At 35.5% G+C, this 16,649-nt stretch overlaps 1 protein-coding gene across 5 annotated transcripts in view; it reads left to right on the forward strand.

Annotated features, from left to right (window-relative positions):
• UBR2 (ubiquitin protein ligase E3 component n-recognin 2) overlaps positions 1 to 16,649 on the forward strand; it is a 102,421-nt gene that overhangs the window by 58,877 nt on the left and 26,895 nt on the right. For 4 of the 5 annotated variants that reach the window (XM_061146723.1, XM_061146721.1, XM_061146722.1 and 1 more), the window contains exons 15-26: positions 1,788 to 1,971; positions 4,191 to 4,252; positions 5,228 to 5,338; positions 6,061 to 6,126; positions 7,718 to 7,840; positions 7,988 to 8,051; positions 9,208 to 9,332; positions 11,205 to 11,257; positions 12,744 to 12,846; positions 13,889 to 13,937; positions 14,365 to 14,519; positions 16,344 to 16,446. In XM_061146723.1, the coding sequence (XP_061002706.1) occupies positions 1,788 to 1,971; positions 4,191 to 4,252; positions 5,228 to 5,338; positions 6,061 to 6,126; positions 7,718 to 7,840; positions 7,988 to 8,051; positions 9,208 to 9,332; positions 11,205 to 11,257; positions 12,744 to 12,846; positions 13,889 to 13,937; positions 14,365 to 14,519; positions 16,344 to 16,446 (1,198 nt within the window). Of the gene's footprint in view, positions 1 to 1,787; positions 1,972 to 4,190; positions 4,253 to 5,227; positions 5,339 to 6,060; positions 6,127 to 7,717; positions 7,841 to 7,987; positions 8,052 to 9,207; positions 9,333 to 11,204; positions 11,258 to 12,743; positions 12,847 to 13,888; positions 13,938 to 14,364; positions 14,520 to 16,343; positions 16,447 to 16,649 lie in introns of those variants that run through there. The other variant, XR_009693574.1, reaches the window with a different exon arrangement.

The raw sequence follows: 16,649 nt of genomic DNA on the forward strand, positions 1-16,649 counted from the left end.
GCAAGAGTAGAAGCAGGAAGTTCAATGGAGGCACATTGGCTTTCCTTTAAGTGACTGGAGATATCAGTGGTCAAGTTTGAGAGCATTTTAGATGCAGTTGCTAGCTTGGTAATAGATTTCACAATGGGGAATGAGGAAAATAGAGCCCAGAAATAAACCCACACAATTGTGGTCAATTAATCCACAACAAAGGAGACAATATGCCATGGAAAGGAGGTGATCATTTTCAGTAAGTAATGCTGGGAAAACTGGATGGCTGCATGTAAAAGAATGAAATTAGAACATTTCCTCACACCATATAAAAGAATAAACTCAAATTGGATTAAGACCTAAATGTAAGACTGGAAACCATAAAGCTCCTAGAAGAAAGCATAGAACAGTCTTTGACATAAATCTTAGTAATTATTTTTTGGATGTATTTCCTAAGGCAAAGGAAACAAAAGAATAAACAAATGGAACCTAATTAAACTTAAAAGCTTCCACACAGCAAAGCAAACCATCAACAAAACAGAGAGACAACCTACTGAGGAGGAGAAAATACTTGCCAATGAGATGACCAATATGGGATTATTATCCAAAATATATAAGCATCCCATACAGCTCAATATTAAAAAAACAGCCCAATTAAAAAATGGGCAGAAGACCTGAATGGACATTTTTCCAAAGTAGACATACAGATGACCAGTAGGCACATGAAAAGTTGCTGAACACTGCTAATCATAAGAGAAATGCAAATCAAATCACAGTAAGCTATCACTTCACACCTGTCAGAATAGTTGTCATCACAGAGCCCACATATAACACATGTTAGCGAGGATGTGGAGAAAAGGAAACCTGTACAACTGTTAGTGTGAATATGAATTGTTGTAGCCCCAGTGGAAAACAATATGGAGGTTCTTCAAAAACTAAAAGTAGAGCCACCATAAAATCCAGCAATCCCGCTCCTGGGTATTTACCTAAGAATAAAGAAACGCTAATTTGAAGAAATACATGCTCGCCAATGAGCCTGGGAGGCTACAATCCACTCACAAAGAGTTGGACTTGACTGAGTGACTAAGACTTCCATTGTTCATAGCAGCATTATTTGTTCATAGCAGCACAATTGCCAGGATACAGTGTCCAATAGATGAGTGGCTAAAGAATATGTAGATGGATGGGTAGGTGTAATGGAATATTACTCAGCCATGAAAAGAATGAAATTTTGTATTAGCAACAACATTGATGGACCCTGGAGGGTATTATGCTTAGTGAAATAAGTCAGAAAGACAAATCCTATAATCACTTATGTGTGGAATCTAAAAAATAAAACAGAAAACAGACTCAAAGGTATAGAGAACAAACCAGTGGTTACCAATGGAAAGATAGAAGACCAGGAGGGACAAAATAGGAGAGATTAAGAGGTACAAACCACTGTGTGTAAAATAAATAAGCTATAAGAATATATTGTACAACACAAAGAATATAGTCAATATTTTATAATAACTAAATGGAATATAATTTATAAAAATTTTGAATCACTATATTGTACACTTCTAACTAATGTACATCAACTATGCCTCAATTTAAAGAAAAAAATGGGGAATGAGGGAAAGGAGTATATTAGAATGACTTCTAGATTTCTACAGCTCTATAGAGATGTTCCCTGAGACAGGGCGTGGGATAGAGGGAGCAAGTTGCGAGGGGAAGATTGAGTTTGCCCATATTGATATTTGAGGTAAATATTCATCATTGAATTTGAGATTCTTGTTTAATATTGTAGAAACTTAACATAAAATCCTTTTTTATAGGAAAAAGTATTAATAGAAGCTTACAAGAAATGCCTTGCTGTATTGACGCAGTGTCATGGTGGTTTTACGGATGGTGAACAGCCAGTTACATTAAGCATTTGTGGACATTCAGTGGAAACTATCAGATACTGTGTTTCCAAAGAAAAAGTTAGCATTCACCTCCCAGTTTCTCGCTTACTTGCAGGTAAAATATTTTTCCCTAAAAAGAGAACCCTGAAATTGTCTTTTGAATCTTTGCTTGTGGTTAGTATTTACTGAATACCTACAATGCTTTATTTTGAAAGTGTTCTTCTTCAGTCTATCACTTAAGTGATTGTTAATAAATTAAAAACACCCAAAAAAAAAAATAGGAAAAAAAAAAATCGAAAACACCCTAGACTTCCTCTCTCTCTAAGCAGTTTCTTATTAAATTTTTTAATCATCAGGTTGAAGTGAGTTCAAAATTGGGTTGATAGTTTTTTTAATTGTAAGTAGCTGATTTACACACTGTTTATACATGCTCGACTATTTGAAGCTGCTACCTCACGGCAGCCAGAAACTCTGCATATGCATTCAACTGTCTCTGTAGACATCGTAAGTTCCTTCCACATTTCTTGAGTGCATAATTCTTAACCTGTTCACATACTGTTCCCTTTAGTTCGATTTTTAACTCAGTAGAAAAGTAAAGTTATCAAGGTAAATATTTTCACTCATTGCAGAACTTGCAATGTAGATTAAGTGTGTGGCTCAGTAACTTAATAATGTGAAAGTAGTTTGTGTGTGTGTGTAAGTGTAAGAAACTGGAGAATTGGCATCTTTTCTTCCTTAAATGTTCGGTATAATTCACCAGTAAAATCGTCTGGAGCTGATACTTTACCTTTTTTGGTAGGTAATTAATCATTGATTCAGTTTCTTTAGCAGTTCCTATTATCTGTATCTCCTTGTGTGAGTTTTGGTGGTTTGTGTTTTTCAAGAAATTGGTCCATTTCATCTGAGTTATCAAATATGTGGACATGGAGTTGTTCATAAAATTTCTTTATTATCCTTTTAATGTCTATGAGATAAATAGTAACAATCCCTCTGTCATTTCTGAGGCCTTTTTTTTTTTTTTTTTTTTTCATTTTTCTGTGCATTACCACATTATCTTGCCAATAGATGTTAGCATTCCAACAATTTTTTAGATTCTTATTGAAATTGTGGTGATTTAAGATTGAACTTAGACATGTGAATTTAAATAGTACAAGTAGAACAATAAAAAGTACCTGTAATGAAATTGTGATTGTAGGCAGAAATCTCTTTTTCCTGTAACTTGTTCATGCCCAGTTTTGTTTTCATAAGTATTGATACTTGCATGCTGAACTATTGATCTTCAGTACAGGCAAGTGATGGCATGGTGGTGTGGCATAGTGTTCAACTAGAATGCAGGAAAGTGGGTCTCCAACTCAGCTACTGATCTTTTCTGCCCTTTGAAAATCTGAGTGGAAGCTAATGCTGATAATTATCCACAGGGAAAACAGTCAGTACTCTAAAAATGTACTAATTTTGCCGAGGTATTTACCCCCCTCAGTCTTCTAGTATTTTGAGCATTTTATCTTCCTGTGTTTGGCAAACCTTGGCCTGAACGCTTATAATCTAACTGGAGAGCCAAGCAAGCATACACAGAGCAGCTCAGGAACAACTTGGAGGCTGTGCTAATGGAGGCTGAGTGCACATTGTTAGAACGGGATTCTCAGTACAGGTGTTCTTGGATAAGGAAAGCTTCAGACCAGGCTTGACCAGGCGGCCTGCATCTGTCGATGAGACTGTAAAAAGCATTCTCTGTTTAGACAGCAACATAAACAGGACAATTCTTAGCTAGCAGAATTAACTAAAGTTGAGCTATGAAAGGCCCTTTGCGATTAGGGACGAAAGAGGCTTTGATCCTAAACTGGAAGTTCTGAGGAACTGAATTCTGAGGTCAGAATCAGTGCAGACCTTGAATTCCATGGCCAGTGTCTCTGTTCAGTTGCCAGGAGGATCTCTTGCTATTGTACTTTAAATGGAAGAAACTTCATGATCCAGTCGATTATGACCCTTAAAATTGGTTTAACACAGAAATTGCTTTGATAGTTACATAGCTGCATTTGCTATGTTTGCACTTTTAACATTTACTTTTGTAAAATTTAATCAGTGTATGTTGGTACATGTAATTAAGACTCTGGTTCTAAGCATGGCTTTAATACAGAGGTTCATGAAAATAACAGTTGAAAAGCTTCTTTTATGGATGCAATTCATTTTGTATCTTAATGTGTAATATGATAGGTTTCCAAAGAAACACAGAAAGGGAGTTAGATATAAAGTTGAGCAAATATTTAGGGTTTTTTTATTTTTAAATCTAAATGACTTTCACCTATAGAAATACTTTTATCTTTGTTTTCTATGCAGGTTTGCATGCATTGTTAAGTAAAAGTGAAGTGGCATATAAATTTCCAGAGCTCCTACCTCTAGTAAGTAGTGCGAACATTTTAAAGTAAATATCTATTACAGACCTCCAGTTAGATAATAAGTTATGAGAATATAATATCCAGCATAAGGAATATGCTGAGTAATATTGTAATAACTTTGTATGGGGACAGATGGTTACTAGACTTACCATGGTGATCATTTCATAATTATGAAAAAGTGAAAGTCGCTCAGTCATATCCGACTCTTTGCGACCCCACAGACTATACAGTCCATGGAATTCTCCAGGCTAGAATACTGGAGTGGGTATAGCCTTTCCCTTCTCCAGGGGCTCATCCCAACTGAGGGATCGATCCCAGGTCTCCTGCATTGCAGGCGGATTCTCTACCAGCTGAGCCACAAGGGAAGCACAAGAATACTGAAGTGGGTAGCCTGTCTAGCGGATCTTCCGACCCAGGAATCAAACCACAAATATCAAATCATTACATAGTATACCTGAGTGTGTGTTTGTATATGTGTGTGTATACAGGAAAAGACAGATTAATTTATTGTAGGGATTTGGCTCACATAGTCAAGGGATTTGGCAAGTCTGAAATAAACCTGGCAACCTGGTGGATTAAGAGTTGATCTTAAAAAAAAAAAGAGTTGATCTTATAGTCTGAAATCCAAAGGCAGGCTGGAAGCAGAATTTCTTCATCCTCGGGGAAACCTCAGTCTTTTCTTTTAAGGCCTTCTAGCTTATTGGAAAAGGCCCACCAATATCATGGAGAGTAATGTGCTTTACTCATAAAGTGTACTGATTTAAATACTAGTCACATCTAAAAAATGCCTTCATAGCGACATCTAGACTGGTGGTAATCAAAAATTGGGTACCATGGTCCAGCCAAGTTGACGCATAAAATTAACTAGCACACAGACATACCTTAAAATAATTTTGATTTGTACTTTATATAAAGTCTCCATCTCTAAACCAGTCTTCTTTATAGAGTTGAGATTTTTGTGGTTTTTTGTATACACAGAGTGAACTTAGCCCACCCATGTTGATAGAACACCCTCTTAGATGTCTTGTTTTATGTGCCCAAGTACATGCAGGAATGTGGAGAAGAAATGGTTTCTCCCTCGTAAACCAGGTGAGTGGTTTTTAATTCTGTGAAGAGTTTTCAGTCCATTCTTTAGTTTCTGTGAAGGTTACAATAGTCATCAAAAGTCATCTATATTGAAACTATTGAATGGCCACTGGAAATGAACTTTAAAAATGTTTTATTAAAAACTGTTTGACAAGATAGATGTAATGTTAAACCAAAAGTTTCTTAGAGCTTTTATTCATATTTTATTAAGAAACAATATCAAAAGTAGAAATGAACTTAATTTTCATTTGAAGTCATTTTTAGAACAAAGTTTGCTATTTTTTAAAATGTAATGAAAAATCAAGATTTCACCTGCTTTAATTATAAAATTGGGTTAAAAGATAAAAGTGCTGTTAGTATAGCTCTGAAATTGAGGTTTTAATTTTTAAACCTCCCCAAGACATGGTATAGGATTTTTCTCTACTTTTGATAGCTATAAATCTCATTGAAAGAACTTTATTAGGAGACCCAGAAAGTTGGCTGCAAAATATGAACCATAAAGTTCCATAGAGTTTCCATACTATAATCTGGAAATTTCTAATTAATTAATCTCTATTAAGATAGCATTCACTGCTGGGGAAACTACATTGTGTGTGCATGTTTGCATGTTCACATACTCACATGCACAAAAGTCATGTGCTCTTTTGGTGAGTGGGGAGAGGAGAAAACTGCACAAATAAAAACCTGTTTACCCAATATAATTACTTGTGTTTTTTTTTTTTTAGATTTATTACTACCACAATGTGAAATGTAGACGTGAAATGTTTGATAAGGATATAGTAATGCTTCAGGTAATGAATTAAAAGCATTAAATTTAAAGGTTTGGGGGAGTTTTTCTTTTTATTATTTTCACCAGACCCAGACACTTAGGACCACTCTCAAATCTGTAACTTCAATCTACCCCGTATATGTTTTTGTTTAGTCGCTAAGTTGCATCCGACTCTTTTGCGACCCCATGGCCTGTAGCCCGCCAGGCTCCTCTGTCCATGGTATTTCTCAGGCAAGAACACTGGAGTGGGCTGTTGTTTCCTTCTCCAGAGATCTTCCCAGCCCAGGGATCAAACCTGCATCTCCTGCATTACAGGCAGATTCTTTACCACTGAGCTACCAAAGAAACCACCTAGCCCTTATCTACTAAGCTCCAAATTCATATGGCTAAAATAACTGATTGAACATTTCCATCTGGTTTCCTGAACACATCTCGTATTTCACATATTCAAAATAAATCCTGTGTCCTCCATACCTTCTTCCTATTCTTCAGTGTTTCTTTACCTTGGTGAATTGTTCAACAATTTATACAGTTATTAGAGTTAGAAATCTGAAAGCTATACTTGCTTCACTGTCCTCTGATTATAAAGCCCCAAATCCCTCAAACTGATTTTCAAGGACTTCAGTACTTAACTATGTTAAAAACTCCCTGAACTTGTCATATACTCCATTAAGTCTTAAAATTTGTACATTTATGTCTTTCCTTACCTAGGTTGTACCCCCCACCCTCTTCCTTTTCTGTTTGCTACCTGTCTTGTCTTCCTGCATATCTTCATGTTTAGTTTAGTATCACTTTCTCCAGAAAGCTGGCATGCTAAAACGTGGCTGTGTGTCCTTTTGGGGAGGGCCCATAGCATGCTACTTATCCCCACCAGAGCATTTATAACTCTGGATTGTGGTTGCCTGTTTGCTTTCCTTCCTCTGCACTAAACTGTGACAACTCTCTTGGTCCTTTTTATGTCCGTTTGCATAGCACAGTGCCTGTCACAAAGTAGTGTTTCCATATTATTGCTGAGTGGATTTAGAAATTACAGAATAAGTTACAAAATGTAAATTTCAAAAAATTATTGGTTCAAAAAAATTAAAATTCAAGTTGATTGAGAATCTGTACAAATGGAATTATAGGAGAATTAAAACTAATATTTACAAGCCAGCGTTTCACTTAGTATAGCATTTATTACTAAAAATTAGTTTGAGTTCTTGATAAGAGTTTAATATGATAGGCATTTAAAAAAAATACTGAAAGTTTTATTACTATACCACATTTCTCTCAGAGTCGTACCCCTGAGAGTGACAACACTGACATAAAACCTTGAACTGAATTTATTGGGATACAACTAATGCAAAGCATTTAAAGTGAAGAGAACATATAGTCCATGTTACTATGATATGTGGGTTCAGGGCGTGTTTTGTTTTGTTTTACCAGCACAGATTCCTGTCCACACTTTTAGCTATCACAAGTAAGGACTGGGGCTAAATGAGTCCTCATCTTTTATTGGAATTGATGAACGAGTAAGCTGCTTTCTCTTGTGCAAACCAAAATATGTCTCACTAATTGTTTAGTAGCCCTTTTGACCTTCCTTTTTTCCTTTCTTTCATACATTTTAAAAAAAGACAGGTGTCTCCATGATGGATCCAAATCATTTCCTGATGATAATGCTTAGCCGCTTTGAACTTTATCAGATTTTCAGTACCCCAGATTATGGGAAGAAAATTGGTTCTGAGACTGCCCATAAGGTAAGAGCATGCCTTATGAGACCACAACACAATCGTTAGAGAAGCGCCTTTCATTCTTTTTGGTTATTTTAATCATCTGAGGTAATACAGATGATTCTTATTCTTATCTCTGAACTTGCTCTCTTCCATTGCCCCCGATGGTTTCAGGATTTAGTTCAGCAGAACAACACTCTAATAGAAGAAATGCTATACCTCATTATAATGCTTGTTGGTAAGTTTGGATATTTTGAAACATTTATGTATTGTATTGACTTTAAAATTTTTTTTTAATTTTTATTTATTTATTTTTGACTATGCTGGGTCTTTGTTGCTGTGCATGGGCTTTCTCTAGTTGAGGTGCACGGGCTTCTCATTGCAATGGCTTCTCTTGTTGCAGAGCACAGTGGTTGTAGCACAGGGGCTTAGTTGCCCCACAACACATGGAATCTTCCCAGGCTAGGAATTGAACCCACGTCCCCTGCGTTAGCAGGTGGATTCTTAACCACTGGATCACCAGGGAAGTCCTGTATTGACTTTTGTGGTAGCAAATAGTTTAGAATCTAAACTGTTTCTTCTGTTTGAGCAGTTACTCAGTTTTAGGGGAAGGAGATTAGAGTATATATTTTTATTTTCCCCTCTGGTTACTGTAATGATGAGTAACAGCACTCCAGTGCTTTGGAAGAAGGGGAGAGGACAACTGCTAACGCAGGATAAACTGGAAGATTGTGAGTTAGGAATAAAGCAGGGGACAGGAGAATTTAGCAAACAAGAATAGGATACTTAGGAGCTATTTACTGTTGCTTTATATCTTAGCTGTTTTTCTCTCCATGGCTTTGTGGTGTGTGAGTGTTCTCACTGTCTATATTTTCGGTCCTGTCACCTCCATCTTTCCTTCTGTGTGCTTTACTTTCTCCCTCCTCCCATACTGTTTCAGACTCTCAACAGCCCTGGAGCAGAGAATCCTGGCTACTGTCAGGATGTAATACCAAAGAAGGAGATCTCAGAAGGTGATATCTTATTTGCCACTAGATCAAAGTGCAAAGGAGGACTGTCCCTTCCTCCTACCACATGGCAGATGACTTGAAAGCAGTTTCGTAGGCTGCTGGTACAGCTGCTGTTTCTAGTCTCTTCCCACCTGCTGATCTCATTCTTTGAAAACAGCAACCAGAATTCTCTCTCCGTGGCTGAAGACTACACTACCCTGTTGTGTCAGAGGCTCAGAAAAATGATTGAGAGCTATTCTCATCCTGCTTTATTGCCTGACCAGTCATTGCTTTCCCATTGTAAAGAAAGAAAAATATATTGTGTTGCATGAATTATAAATATGTTTTGCTTATAAATATTATGATTGTTAAGTGTGTGTATATGTACTTATTCATTGTTGACAGGAGAGAGATTTAGTCCTGGAGTTGGACAGGTTAATGCTACAGATGAGATTAAACGAGAGATTATCCATCAGTTGAGCATCAAACCTATGGCTCATAGTGAATTGGTTAAGTCTTTACCTGAAGATGTAAGTACCTACATTTTAAAAATATGGAAATCCTTCCATAAACCCTTCCATAAATATATGGAAACATTTAAACCTTTAACTGTCCGTCTAGTATACCTTTTCCACAATTGTAAAAACTATGGTGCTAGCACATGTATAACTCTAGTCACTCTTATTAGAAGTAAATAGAAAAAGAAAATACTAGGTACTAGGAGTGGAAAGCAGCAAAGAAATAGAATCCTTTATAGTGAAGCCTTGAAAGAGATAAGGCTACTGAATAAAACAAAACGTGTTCCTTAGAACTGAATTTACATATCCATTAAAGAAGGATTGTTGATAGGGTGTTTAGTACAAAGTTGTGATGGGTAGGGTTAACACTTTATAACCTAGAAATACCTACTCAACTATGTTGAATAAACTAAAGTTTGCTAGAGTTTTTTCCTTCTAAAGCATCCAAAGACCCTCCTAAGCCATTCCTCTCATTTTAGTGAATGTAAGTTAACATTCATGTGGGCATTCGTAGATCAGTTGTGGCTATTTTTCCTGCTAGAATCTTAAGGTCCTCTACCACCTATTTTTCAGCCCTGGGCTTTTTAGAAACCCCGATTACAGTTGGGAAAGATTTTTCAAAATGTTTTCCCATGTTTGAAACAGATTAGAACTCTGAACCTTAATTTTCATTCTTCGAGGATTTAAACCTTTACTTGTGGCGTTGTAATACTTAAATGTTGTCTTATTTCAAACTTAAAAAACTTCAAACATTTATAGGAGTAGAGAACATAGTATAATGAACCCATCACCAGTTTCACCAGATGACCAGTCTTATTTCTACTCTAATCACTGATCCCTACACCGTCACTGGGTTATTTTGTGGAGAATACCAGATTTACCATTTCATCTATAAATAGAATTGTATATATCTGAAATAGTGGTTCTCAACCAGGGACAATTTTGGCACCTCCCGCCCCGGGAGGGGACCATTTGACAGTGTCACTACTCAGGCCTGAGTGTGTGTGTTCCTGGCATCCATTCAACAGAGGCCAGGATACTCTAAACATCCTACAGTACAGGATAGGCTCCCACAATAAAGACCTATCTAGTCCAAATGTCAGGAGTGCCAAGGTTGATCCAAAAGATACAAGCTTTTAGAAAAAACCTGTGCATTTGCCAGTTATCACACCTAAAAAAATAATAATTTTTAATATCACTAAATATCTATTAAGAATAAAAATTCCATGTACTGTTTTTTTAGGTCTCTGTTAATGGGCTGCTTTTGCCATTTCCATTTCTAGTTATGTATGCAGGTACTTTTTAATGCAGAAAATGAGGGAACAGTTATAGTTTCACTTAGATGTTAGAATAGAAAGAAATAAAATTTAAAAAGCATTTTAAAATGCAAATACCTTGTACAGAGTGATGGCATCTATATATACCAAACATTTTTGACCAGAGAATTCTTTTTTCCCCACACAATTCCTGTTAACATCTTGTCACAAATAAGATATGATTTGAAAATGGTGTTTTAATGAAGATAGATAAGAAATTAGTGTAGCTATTTCAGAAAATATTACAAAGATATAAATTTTGTTTAAATGTTATATATACTTTGTGTTTTTATTTCATTCCTTTTGAAAGCTGTCACCTTGATTTCATATGATGACTTGTTTTTAATTGTATCAGTCTGAATGAATGTTAGCTTACCAAGTAAATTTCCCCAACTGCATATTAATCGTGTTTCCTATGGAAATCCTATGGAATCTGTAGAAACTGAGATAGTAGTGTATTCACTTTATACAATTGCTCTATGAAGCTTAATGAGATAAAAGCACAGTGCTCAGACTGCTAGCAGACACTGTTATTAACATGAAACACATTTATTTCCTGTACCTTTAGGAGAACAAAGAGACTGGCATGGAGAGTGTGATTGAAGCAGTTGCACATTTCAAGTGAGTTTATTTTCTATTTTTTCACATTTGATTTTATTTTATGCATTAATTTTTCTTAGAGTATTTCCTTTGATGAAAGTGAGAATAAAATTGTTGTTTTCAGAGAGTGACAGCCATTTTCAGACATGTAATTCTGAACTAGGTTTCTCACTGACATTTCCCTTTTATGATCTAGTCCTGTGCTTAGCAGCTTAAAGTAGATATATGAGAATTTTCATTGTATTCAAAATAGGTGTTCATAGCTGATAGTTTCAAATAGCTGAAATTAACCTGGTCGTACGTAAATGCATTACTCTTCCTTTGTTTCCATTTGAATGTGCCGCCTGAGCTGTGATCAGCCTCTAAATAATGCTTTCTTTGGTGTCCTGTGTGTCACCCAATCAATAAACTAGTTTATCCCCTTAAGGTTGTTGAGGCAGTTTCTTAATCCTGCTTTTTCTTTGCTCCTCACTTCAATGACACTGTCTTTATTTCTGTTGATTTTAAAACAATACATGTTTTTAGGGGAAGTATCAAAAAAACTATAAAAGAGATTCTCAGGGGCTTCCCGGGTGACTCAGTGGTAAAGAATCCACCTACCAATGCAGGAGACCTGGGTTCAATCCCTGATCAAAGAAGATCCCACATGCCATGGAACAGCTAAGCCTGTGTGCCACAGCTACTGAGCCTGTGATCTAGAGCCCAAGTGCAGCAGCTGCTGAAGCCCATGCACCTAGAGCCGCTGTTCTGCAACAAGAGAAACCTCTGCAGGAAGCCTGCACACCGCAACTAAGCGTAGCCCCTGCTGTCTGCAAATGGAGAAAGCCCATGTAACAACAAAGACCCAGCACAGCCAAAATAAATATAAATAAAGTAAATGATTTTTAAAAAATTCTCTCAACCCAGATTACACTTGCTTTTTTCACTTGGTAGAACTTTTCATAGACATCTTTACATGTCAAAATATAGAAGTTAGCATCACTTTTAATAGTTTTCAATTGTCTGAAGATAGCATAATGTGTGTTACCTGTCCCTTATTGTTAGACCTCAAATTGTTGTCACTACAGTGATCATCATGTTCCCGTGTCCAGTTAGAATAAACCCATAGTGGACATGCTAGATAAAATGGATGCACGTAAAGCTTTGGATATAGATTACCAAATGAATCCACAGAAAGTAGTTCCAGCTTATACTCACTAGCAGTGTATGAGATTTTTAAATTAATTATTTATTTATTTATTTTTGGCTGCCCTGGGTCTTCGTTGCTATGCATGGGCTCTCTCTAGGTATACAGGCTTCTCACTGTGGCAGCTTTTCTTGTGAAGCACAGGCTCTAGGGCGTGGCTTCAGTAGTAACAGCACACAAACTTAGTTGCCTGGTGGTTAACATGATCTTCCCAGATCAGGGATCAAACCCATGTCCCATGCATTGGCAGGCGGATTCTTAACCACTGGACCACAAGGGAAGTCCAGAATGTGAGATTTAAGAATTTTTTCTTCCCCAAAGGAAACCTGGATTAACAGGACGAGGCATGTATGAACTGAAACCAGAGTGTGCCAAAGAGTTCAATTTGTATTTCTATCACTTTTCAAGGGCAGAGCAGTCCAAGGTAATTGGGAAAATTAAAAAGTATATTGGGAAGGGGTTGCTTGGAGTTTTTTTGTTTCTGTTATTTCCTAAACAACTTGTACTGCTTTTCACACAGATTGAAAAAGGACACATTTTTATTGTAGAAAATTTGGAAAATATGGAAAGGTATAAAGAAGAAAGTACAGATGACCTATAATACCACCACTTAACATATGGGGTTTTCCCCTTAGTATTTTGTGTGTACATAAAAGAGATCTATATAATTATACACGTACCTACACATATCTAATTGTATGTATTTTATTGGCTTTTGATGACAAATCATCAACCTGTATGGTAATCAGTTAACTTGTTTCACTCTCATTTCAGAATTGCTAGTGCTAACATTATGCTTTCCCATGGTGACTTATGGAATTTAACTAGTTAAATTTTGCCTTTTAGCAGTTTACTCTTAAAAATAAGTTTTGAATAAATGGCATTAAAACTTAAACATGAAGCTTTTGTTGACTAGTTGATTTTTTTTTTGAAGTATAGTCGATTTACAATGTTATGTTAGTTTCAGGTATACAGTACAGTGATTCAATCTTTATATATATATGTGTAGTTTTTATATATATATATAGTTTATTTATATATATATATATATATATAGCTTATATATATATAGTTTTCCAGATACTTTTCCCTTATAGGTTATTATAAAATATTGAATATAGTTCCCTGTGCTATGTAGTAGGTCCTTGTTGGTTATCTGTTTTATATATAGCAGTGTTTATTCATTTTTGATGCATGAGATAGAGCTCAAACCTAAATAATTTTTTTACTTTGGTTGATACATGTTTCCCCTGCATTTTAAACCAAGAAAGAATCCACTTGGGGGATTCTCTTAGTGTAAGGGGAAATTAACCTGGAAATCAATTTGAGAGTGATGACAAAATTAAGGATAGAAATTTCCTAAAATCAGAAGTTAGTATGACAAAGATTAACTTATATCAGTAGTTTTGGATATTAAATTGTTTCATATTACTTATTCTCTGTCCAAATTACTTCATTTTCATTAGGCAGAAGAAGCTCAACGGAAATTGAAAAGAGAAAATAAAGAAGATACAGGTATTTTTAATCTTCCCCAAAATTTCATGTCAGTCTCTTAATTGTTATAGGTTGTTTTCTATAGACTATGATAATAATCCCTAGTGAAGTGAAAGATGTAAATGTAAGCTTTCTGAATGAATAAACATTTAAAGGGCTAATATATAGGCTAATATAAACATATTCTTGTACTGAGTCACCTCTGAGTTAATGGTTTTATCTCAGATCTTCAGACATTTCTAGGGAAAAGAAAGACCTTCTTTTGTACTACTGCTGTTTATGGAGCTACTTTTATTCATTTAACTGACCCGAGAAGGTAAAATATAGCTTTAAGATGAAAATATTCTTTGAAGGCTATCAAAAGTATGTAATAAGGTCATAGGTTTTTTGGTTTGGTTTGATTTAAAGTGTGTTCTACAAAAGAAGCCAATAATATCTTTATTTTCAGCACTTCCACCTCCAGTTTTGCCCCCATTCTGTCCTCTGTTTGCAAGTCTGGTTAACATTTTGCAGTCAGATGTCATGTTGTTAATCATGAGGACAGTACTGCAGTGGACTGTAGAACATAGTGGACACATCTGGTCTGAGTCCATGCTGCAAAGGGTAAGTTTGAAGACATGTATTATTTTTATTTCAGTGGTTTTGTAGTAAAAACCAAAGTACAAAATACTCTTTCAATATCTGTACATGGGACACTTAGGTTAAAATGTAGTGTTATCTTACTTTGAAATAAAGTGTTTTGTTTCTGTTTTTGTGTCTGAGGATAAAAAGGAGAGCTTGGCAGATGTTTTTACACCACGTGGTTGTGATTACCCGGCTCTTGTTGGCAGATCTACCTCTCACTGACTGGTCCTGATCTGTCTTTGTTTATGCAGTAGTCTGATATTTGTATAATGTGTTATCTGTGCATTTGTTTTTTACTTAATTCTCTTTAAAAACTTGTGAGTTCATTAATACTTATATTTTGCAATTGAAGAAATTGAAAGTCAGGCACTTACGGTCCTATAGCTAATTAGTGGCAAGTTCAGAACCTTTGTATTTTACTTTATAGTTTTAATGTAAGTCATTCATAAATTATCATCTCATTAAATTCACATAGTACTCCTATGTAGATAGTAGATAGTTTTTGTTCTGTATAGATGAAGAAGGCAAGTTTCAGTGAGAGTCAATTAACTGGTCCATGTTACTCAACTAGAAAGTAAGATAATACTAATACTCAGTTAATAGAATTAGCCTATTCTTGCCAGGCACTTTTATGTACTGTACTGGTAACCCTCAAAACTAGAGGAAAGCTAATGTTTTTTCCCACTTTAAAAATGATGAAGTTAGGCTCAGAGGAACTCCCTAAAGGCATGTAGCTTCAAAGCAGTGAAGCCAGAATTCAGATGAAGGTGAGCCTTCCTTCAAAGCTATTTCCCGTTGTCTCAGCAGCCTCAAGTATCTCACTGGCTAAGATATTTGTATATGTATACTTCCCTCATGGCTGGATGGGAGGGCATTTTGGGGGAGAATGGATACGTGTGTGTATGGCTGGGTCCCTTCACTGTTCACCTGAAACTGTCACAGTATTGTTAATTGGCTATACCCCAGTAATAAAAAGTTTAAACTAAAAAATAAAATGAGATTACAAAAGTTAAAAATAATAAAATGTAAAAGCATGGAGTTGTGGTATACTGGAGACAATCAGTATTATATGAGCAAAAGAGTTGTGGGAAAATGGAGAAAAGAGGAATGAACATGATTTATCTTCTGTATACATTGGCTTTATGTCGTTTACACTAATGTTCTTCCAAGTGTCTTGACAATCACAGCAGCCCTATGTATAGAGAAAGATACGGAGACACCACACACGTATCTCCCTCAAAAACTGGGGATCAGGGTAAAGAACAATAAAGATGAAACAGATTCAGTATCGTTACATTCTTAGAAGTCTAGCAATGAATTTTTCATCAGGTATGCTGAACATCTTTATAAATGATGTGGCATTAGAGATAAAAGTATGTCTCTTTCTGAGAGGATTTTTAGTCCTTAGAAAAACTAAACTAGTATTATAGATTAGATAATTACATGATTGATGCTTTCAAGTCTAATTATTTGACCACTGATCCTTAGAATCAGTGGTTTTTAAGACTGTAGTGTAGGGATGGAATAAAACTGAAAATTATATGACTCGCTAGTCACAGCTGTTAGTAATTTTAACTTACCTTAAGAATTTGCAATTGAATTTTCTTCCTAGCTGAAACAGAAATTTTTGTTTCCTTGCTGGGAATTCTTTATTAGAAAATGAACTTTAGAGTTGGATTTAATAAAAAATTAGTACTATGAATTATTTTTTACTATACTTAATCTTTAATAGTTTGATTTCTCTTTTTTCAGTAGTGGATTCTTTTTTGTTATTTCTTACAAAATTATGTACTTGTACTTTAGGTATTACATTTAATTGGAATGGCACTACAAGAAGAAAAACAGCATTTAGAGAATGTCATGGAGGAGCATGTCATAACATTTACCTTCACGCAGAAGATATCGAGTATGTATACAACTTTTACTAAACTAACTCAGCATATCAGTCATTTTTTAAGTGTAATATAACCTCTTTTATTTGATCCTACAGGTTTTAAGTAGATTATATTGAATCCAGATTTCTGACATTATCTGTATTTACCTGTGTATTTTATCAGAGCCTGTGTACTTATCAGATCTAATTCATTTAAAATCTCAGGTAGACCTTTC

Source organism: Dama dama, chromosome 7 (genome assembly GCF_033118175.1).
Source record: "Dama dama isolate Ldn47 chromosome 7, ASM3311817v1, whole genome shotgun sequence".
In the NCBI taxonomy this organism is placed as follows: Eukaryota; Metazoa; Chordata; class Mammalia; order Artiodactyla; family Cervidae; genus Dama; species Dama dama.